The sequence below is a fragment of the Dermochelys coriacea genome, chromosome 1 (genome assembly GCF_009764565.3).
Source record: "Dermochelys coriacea isolate rDerCor1 chromosome 1, rDerCor1.pri.v4, whole genome shotgun sequence".
NCBI lineage: Eukaryota > Metazoa > Chordata > Testudines > Dermochelyidae > Dermochelys > Dermochelys coriacea.
In genome coordinates, this window is record NC_050068.2 from 59,627,569 (window position 1) to 59,636,063 (window position 8,495).

An 8,495-nucleotide genomic window follows, 5' to 3' on the forward strand; every position below is an offset into this window, starting at 1 on the left:
ATAGCGGTCAGTAGGTTTCCGATATAGGGTGGTGTTTATGTGACCATCGCTTATTAGCACCGTAGTGTCCAGGAAGTGGATCTCTTGTGTGGACTGGTCCAGGCTGAGGTTGATGGTGGGATGGAAATTGTTGAAATCATGGTGGAATTCCTCAAGAGCTTCTTTTCCATGGGTCCAGATGATGAAGATGTCATCAATGTAGCGCAAGTAGAGTAGGGGCATTAGGGGACGAGAGCTGAGGAAGCGTTGTTCTAAGTCAGCCATAAAAATGTTGGCATACTGTGGGGCCATGCAGGTACCCATCGCAGTGCCGCTGATTTGAAGGTATACATTGTCACCAAATGTGAAATAGTTATGGGTCAGGACAAAGTCACAAAGTTCAGCCATCAGGTTAGCCGTGACAATATTGGGGATACTGTTCCTGACGGCTTGTAGTCCATCTTTGTGTGGAATGTTGGTGTAGAGGGCTTCTACATCCATAGTGGCTAGGATGGTGTTTTTAGGAAGATCACCAATGGACTGTAGTTTCCTCAGGAAGTCGGTGGTGTCTCGAAGATAGCTGAGAGTGCTGGTAACGAAGGGCCTGAGGAGGGAGTCTACATAGCCAGACAATCCTGCTGTCAGGGTGCCAATGCCTGAGATGATGGGGCGTCCAGGATTTCCAGGTTTATGGATCTTGGGTAGCAGATAGAATACCCCAGGTCGGGGTTCTAGGGGTGTGTCTGTGCGGATTTGTTCTTGTGCTTTTTCAGGGAGTTTCTTGAGCAAATGCTGTAGTTTCTTTTGGTAACTCTCAGTGGGATCAGAGGGTAATGGCTTGTAGAAAGTGGTGTTGGAGAGCTGCCTAGTAGCCTCTTGTTCATACTCCGTCCTATTCATGATGACGACAGTACCTCCTTTGTCAGCCTTTTTGATTATGATGTCAGAGTTGTTTCTGAGGTTGTGGATGGCACTGTGTTCTGCATGGCTGAAAGAAAACCACTTTTGGGATTCTCGTTTGCTTATCCATTTTCTAGCAAGTGCTGGAATTTAATTGTCTAGTCTTTAATTGTTTCCTCCCCATCTACTATTTACAACTGTTTCCTCTTAGGACCCAGGTGCTCAGCTGTGAAACATGCTCTTTGAGCAACAGCATCTGGTACCTTGGCAGACTCCACAGGCTGGTTACAGGCTGGCTTTGAAGTTGGCTGTTGGTCTGTCATTTACTTGAGTTCCTGATTAGCCATCTGGATTGTCTTGGCAACTTCATTGTTATTTTCTTTGACTTATCTTTGATTCTGAGTACTTTTTTATTTCTACCTTGTCTGAAAAATGTCCTGCTCAGCTTGGTCAAAAGATCACTCTGTAAATGGATTAAAAAATGTGTCCTCATGCCCTGTATGCATTCTGTCTAATCTCTGCATTAGCCTTCGAACCTTTATCCATTAGACTTGTCCCAGGTCTCTTGCTTTTTACAGTGCCATATGTGAGACTTCATGTAAAATGCTCATAGTTTCTGCCAAGCACTAAATAAAACAGCTTTTGATATCTAGATGTCACTGAATTGTACCTAAGGCCATGCTTTTTTTCTGTAGTATGTCACATTATTCTTCGTAACTTAAGTTTTTCAATCACATTGTTATGCTTTAATATGTTATCCTTTTTGTTTTTACATTAAATCAGAGGTGGGTTTGGATACATCCTCTCCTTTTTATTCTTCGATTGATGGCAATGTTATCTGGGTTAGAGGTTGTGACCTGGAAAAGAGTAGAAGGAAGCTCAGGTCCACATCCACACTTCTCTGTGATGCCCCCAACAAAAAGCAGTGGCAGTGGGGCTGGCCTCCTCTGCTACAGCTGCCCACCGACACTTCTGGCAGAGATATTATACAGAACATAGAGGAAGTATTAATGCTTCCATTCCAAATAGCATTAACAGGATAGTTTTTTGGGGGTGGGAGAGACTCCTAGGAAGAGTGTGCTGGTTAGAATATCTATTTCCTGACTTGTTCTCCATGGTTCCTGGGCAGCCTTTTGCAGAGGGAGATGTGGCAACTGCACTAGGGAAAGGGGAAATATTCTACATCTCACATCTGTTTAGCTACATCTGGCCCATTTTAATGGTGATGTACCCATTGGTCATGCACAAAAGGGGAACATAGGACTTTGATTAATGCCAAATTTGAACTCCCTGTCTTCACACCCACTCATCTGATCGAGGAAGCCCATTCTTCCGTTCTAGAGCTGTGCCCAAGTTTTTAACCCTCGGTTATGACTGCCATCATAATCCTTTCCCTCCAGTGCTGAAGGTGAAAAGCACACTCATTCTAGACTCTTCTATTTAATGCTGCTCCACCAATCAGTGGAAAGGGTGAAGTGAGGAACTGTTGTTTGTATTCTTCTCGGAGACTAAGAGTCACCTTGTCTCCTATTTCCTCCAACACTGAATTCAACTTTAGGCAAGAATTGTAGAAATAATACGTGACAAGGGGGGGGTCTGTAAATCACATGTGAGAATTTTTAACTTCACTAAATTCACTCTTCTGTGGGACAGAAATATTTCACGGTCGGCAAAGTTATTCTTATATATGCTGATCATCTCTTTGTAGATGCAGAAAATTTGTTTGAACATGAACTTGGGGCCCTGAACATGGCTGCATTACTGCGAAAAGAAGAGAGAGCAGGTCTTCTTAGTAACCTTGGTCCTTGCTGTAAAGCCCTGTGCTTTAGAAGGGATTCTGCAATTCGCAAGCAGCTAGTGAAAAATGAAAAGGCAAGTGCATGGATTACATAAAGCATACAAAATATAAGAACATGAATTGTCTTTGCCTTCAAAATATTTCTACAATGATATAACTTTTTCTTCTGATATAGTTTACATGTCATTGCTGGTCTATCTTTCTGTTCTCACCCCCCTCCATGCACAAATAATGAGACTTGGGAGAATTTGATTATTTTTTCATAATTTCAGTGAATAATATCAATGTTTATATTTAAGCATTTTTTCAATTTGTATTGATTTAAATTTTGATAGTTGTGCAAAATTAAGGGAGTGGTCAGGTCAGATTGTATTTGGCAGCAGATGTTGACGTTCACAAAGTTGAAGTTTTATAACCGTTAAAACACAGGTTGTCAACATCACATGTCAAAACATACAAAACCAATATTCTTAAATCAAAGTGAGTTCTCAAGCAGCTTTTTTTCTTAATTTCCTATCTGTACGTTTTGATTATTGATGGAAATATTTTTTTGTCTGTATGTGTGTGGTAAAATCAATGTTTACTGATTAAAATGTAATGGAGGACGGACTTCCATTGGTATTAAGTGATCATGGGGTTTTTATTTTACTTTAGCCTAAGAGATTAATTTGAGATGTGTGAATAGGGGTGAGTGCTCCCTCATATGCTAGATTTGAATTAAATTAGGGACACACACTTTTATAAAGATAAAATATATAAATTAAAATTTAAAGATGTGGTTGCAGGAATGGCTTTTGAATAATCCCTTGATGTCTTTGGATTCTATGAGGTTTTGTACAAATCATGTTTTTAAAAGTAGTTTTCTAGTTTAGGAATATTACTGAATATTTGTTCCTGTAAAATATTTTCTCTAAGGATTTGTCAGTTGTCACATGCTGAATTAGGTGTCCTGACTTTGCATGTCAATAGAAAAGGCAAAATTACTGTTAGAATTTAATGCCAGGAGGAACCATTTCCAAGGACATATGGTTATTTAATTTTTGAGGATATCTGAGTCTAATATCTCAGCCCACTTGTCAAAAAGCCACTAATTTTTCTTTCTTCAATCCAAACAGGGCACAACAAAACAAACTTACACGAATTCCCCAGTAGTAGACAGTGACTTGTTAAGGTTGAGTCTACGGTTATTTAAACGCAAGACTGTGTGCCAAGGTCCTGGGCAGGAAAAGACAGAAGATAGTAAACTTTCACAGCCAAATATCCAGCAGGAAGTATGTGCGTCTTAAGCCAATATCCACTTTGGAACTCCTAGTTTATCTCCCATCAGTAATGTTGATATTTATACCTTTTGAACTTTTTGATTTGGTTGGAAAGCAGCTGTAAGACATGGGAGAAAAGACTGTTTTTACAGGTAATTCTATTATGTGTTTGGAGGGAATAATTATAGTAAAAATACAAAGATCTTTGTTTTCAGGTCATTTCAACTTTTATAACATTGAATTTTACACGGTAACACATACCTGTTTTATGCATCAAGTGTAATAATTTCAGGGTGTCCATTTTTAGAAGTCTGTTGCATCACCTGATATTAAAGGAGGAAGAAAACTGTCTGTGTATCTTTTTTTTCTCTGTTCTGAAATAATTTTTCGTAGGACCAGTAATTTGTATATTATTGCAGATACTTAAAAACAATGTGACCATCAACATGAAATCAAATTCAGCTTTTTTTAGGTAGCTCTGCATAAAGGCAACAATTTTTTACCATAATGCTTTCCTAGTATGCAGGCATCCAGCTCTGTTATGCACACAAAATGCTAATAGTGTAGCTTTTAGAGAATCATGTTATTTTTTTTAAAGAAAATATCCAGCTTTGTTGTATGCACACATATAGGTATATTTATACCAGTATAGAGTATGCCTTTGCATAAGTTTTACAATTTTGGTTTTATGCTCATTAAACTAAAATGTGGCCCATACAAAACTTATTCTTTCTATCTCTTTCACGTTAACATTTTTGGAATGGCTTTTATTACTTTAATTCTGTTGAGGTCTTCCTCACGTGTTTTATAAGCAGTTAATCTTTTTGTGATTTAATGTGTATTTTAAACACACACCGGTAGTTTAAACTGAGCAAGAGTTAACGTACCTGTTCTGTCTAGGCATTAAAAATGCTCTAGCTTATTTTATAGCTACAAGGCAACCTTTGAGCTGAATGTGTTAAATCATAGCTTCCAATTATGTTAAAGCCTATTTTAATCTCCTTTTCCAAAACGCACACGTTTCATTGCTAAAACAGTCTTGTGTAAGACTGCAGTACACAAAATAGATTCACTGTTTGGTCTGTAATTACAATGAACTTTCTTTCTTCACCTCCCCTGTAAAACAGTCAGAGTCTATATACACATTGAACATGTAGAAGAATATTTTTCACTGCAAAATAGAGTAGGTTTGATGGGCTAGTGGTGGAGTGTTTCACTCAGTAGCTGTTTGCATTAAGGGCCAAATGCAGCACTGATACCCTCATCTAATGGTATTGCATGGAATCAGCACTGAATTCAACCCTAATAATCAAGTATGCTCTTTTGCTTCCAGTGTGACAAGAAATATGAGTGCTGTGTAGAGGCTTTGCTCTGCCTGTGAATGTAGAAGTGCATTACAGTGCTCTGCCGGAAACCTGGATGCTTTGGGAGTAGCAGTGAGGGGCTCTGAAAAAAGTTCTATGCAACGCACCTGCACAGTCATTGCAACAACAGGCCCCCAAAAGTGATGTTAATGTGTTTATAGGTGGGGAAGTCCTCTGGTTTTGGAGAACCATAAGAGTTGCCAGGAATCCTGTCCGAGAGAGGCCAATTCAGAATACAAGTTATAAAACTCTCATAGTGCATTTAGCTAATTTTACAATAGTTTAGGGAAGGGGAATTTCACTTTTGTCCACTGGCTGTAAAACTTTTAGTCTAACCCTACATCCTGAACCATTCGTAATGTTATCAGGGATTGCATCAAGAATAGCCTCTCATCTTTTATGAGACTAGCTGTTCCAAGGAACCATTTTTTATGGCATTACAAACTGGTTTTGCTAATTTGTGTCCTGAAGTGACATTTCTGTAGCTGAAGTGACTCATTGTTATGATTCTAGCAGTCTCCCCAAGTTCTTGCAGTGGGGACTCATTACCATCACTTTCAGTGTGGTGTGATCAGTCATATGCGCACACTGTACAGCATTTGTATTCTAACCTGGAATATCTGTTAATATGTAATCCACCCTATTGATGATATGCCCAACTGGTGCTAGGAGGTTTTCAGGCATCTTTTATTTAAAAAAAAACTAAAACAATCCTGGCTCTGAAAAGGCTATAGTGCAGTAGTTCTCAACCTGCCGCCTGTGGGCCACTTGCGGCCCAAACAGCTCACAGCCGTGACCCAAGTGACAACCTCAGTACCATACAGGTAGTATGTATATAGTGTGAATACAGCCCACGTTATACATAGAGGGCTGCATATGGGGCCCACAATAGTAAATAGGTTGAGAACCACTGCCGTAGTGTATAACAGATATGAGTGTGAGCAACAACTAATGAGATAGAAATGTGACACAATTAGTTCTTCGAGTGATTGCTTATGTGCATTCCACAATAGGTGTGCGTGCTCGCCCCATACACCAGTGCTGGAAGTTTTTCACTACCTGTAGGGCAGCACCCCTAGCAACCCCTGGAGTGGCGCTGCCATGGCATGGTATAAGGGGCGCTGCACGCTCTCCCCACCTTCAGTTCCTTCTTGCTGCCAGTGAAGGTGCGTCGGAACTGCTCTGCTCCAGCTTTGCTGCAGCTTCCCTCTTGGACTCTGCTAATTCATAGTTAGTAGTACCTGTAGTTAGAAGTAGTTTAGTGCGCCCGGGTCGGGGCATGCCCCATGCCCCGAGCTTTAAGTCGTGTGACACTTGCAAGCAGTTGATGCCCGTGAGTGATCTGCCCATGGACTGTTTACTCTGGGGGGAAACCCATCTCAGAGATAGCTGCAAGATTTGCAGATCCTTCAAGCCTCGGACCAAGAAGGAGTGGGACATTCATCTGATCCATTTTGATGGCGTCGGCCTTGACTCCAACACTGTTGTGCCATTCTGAGTCTGCACCGAGCACCGCGGCGTTGGTGCAGGGTGACCCTTCGGTGCCTTCCACCAGCCGTCACTGCTCCCTGTCCATGGGACACTCCAAAAAGGTTAAGAAGACACCGGAGCAAGACCGGGGGAGAGACTAGACCCACATTGGACAGCTCTCGGTCCCCATCGGCCTCCAACTCAAGTTGAGCAGAGTAGCCTGGCCCACCCTTAGCTGACCTCCTTGGACATCTGGGTGCCCTCCATGCCAGAGGCTCTGCAGGTGGCTTGAGACATTGTCTCTCTACTGGTAGCACTGCCGTCATCAGCTTCCTGGTCCAGAGGCAAGACACAGCTCAGATCCCCACAGTTGCTGCCTGGATGGTACCACTCAAGCTCAAGGAAAGGATCCCGATGCCATTACCTGCTCAGTGACTGCCCTGTGTGCAGTCTGCGCCGGTCCCCGTCAACCCCCACCAGGTTGTCTGGCTGGGTACCAACTGGCAGGGGTTCCAGGCACTGCTCTGCCTCGAGGGACCGTAGACCTTGCAAGGAGAGCGTGTCCCGTCGAGGGCGGGACAGACTGCACCGGCAGTCCTTGTCTCTGAGAGGCTACCATAGCCCTTTGTGGTACGGGCATCAGCGCCGCTCCCGTTCTTCATCTCGCTCAAGGTCCCCACCACAGCACCATTCTCGCAGTCCCGGGCGTGAGTTGCTGGCACCTTGCCATCACAGATCCGCCTGTTGGTGCCAGTCACGGAGTAGCTGCTACCAGCAGTACTCCCACTCCTCCATGCTGGGATCACAGTCTCTTGTGGTCAGCACCGTTCCCAACGCCACCGCTCGTCCTGGTCCCGGGATAGTGGCAGATCAGATGCCAGCCCAGCCTCCCTTCGCAGTCAGTTGATGGGCCAGGCTAGTCAAGCTGAACAGCCTGCTCCGCCGCTGTCGCAGCAGGTGCAGTGGAACTGGGCTCCTTGACTGGCACCATAGTACCAATGGGCCCAGTGGCCCCCTGTGACAGGTTGGATCACAGAAACCCCCTTGGGGACTGCCACCTGATGTGCCAGGACTACCTCTGAGCCCGTTTTCCCTGGCAGCTTGGGACTTCAGTGCCTTTCCTGGTTTGAGCCAGTCACGCTAGCCTGCTACAAACACAAACCCAGATCTGAACTGTGTCCCCCAAAAGCTGCAGGCTTAACTGAAAACAGCTTAAGTGCTCCTGTCTCCAGCACTCAGATACCCAACTCCCAATGGGGTCCAAACCCCATATAAATCAGTTTTACCCTGTATAAAGCTTATGCAGAGTAAACTCATAAATTGTTGACCCTCTGTAACACTGATATTGAGATGCACAGCTGTTTGCCCCCCCGTTTCCCCCCTACAGGTATTATTAACCCAGAGTATGTATTAAGTAAACAGTGATTTTATTAAATACAAAAAGAGGATTTAAGTGGTTCCAAGTAGTAATAGAACAAAATGAATTATCAAGCAAAATAAAATAAAACACAGAAATCTAAGTCTAATACAGTAAGAGAGTGATTACAGATGAAATCTCAGCCTCAGAGATGTTCCAATAAATTTCTTTTACAGACTAGCCTCCTTCTAGTCTGGGTCCAGTGATCACTCATACCCCTGTGGTTACTGTCCTTTGTTCTAATTTCTTTTAGGTATCCTTTGCGGGTGGAGTAATAGCCAATATTCATAACTTCTAATACAAAAATG

At 42.8% G+C, this 8,495-nt stretch overlaps 1 protein-coding gene across 6 annotated transcripts in view; it reads left to right on the plus strand.

The window, feature by feature from the left end:
* Positions 1-4,285, plus strand: part of ZC3H13 (zinc finger CCCH-type containing 13) — a 57,669-nt gene extending 53,384 nt beyond the window's left edge. For all 6 annotated transcript variants that reach the window (XM_043500695.1, XM_043500698.1, XM_038387084.2 and 3 more), the window contains 2 exons: positions 2,588-2,751; positions 3,793-4,285. In XM_043500695.1, the coding sequence (XP_043356630.1) occupies positions 2,588-2,751; positions 3,793-3,963 (335 nt within the window). In that variant the 3' untranslated portion in view covers positions 3,964-4,285. The remainder of the gene's footprint in view (positions 1-2,587; positions 2,752-3,792) is intronic.
* The last annotated feature ends 4,210 nt before the right edge of the window (positions 4,286-8,495 follow it).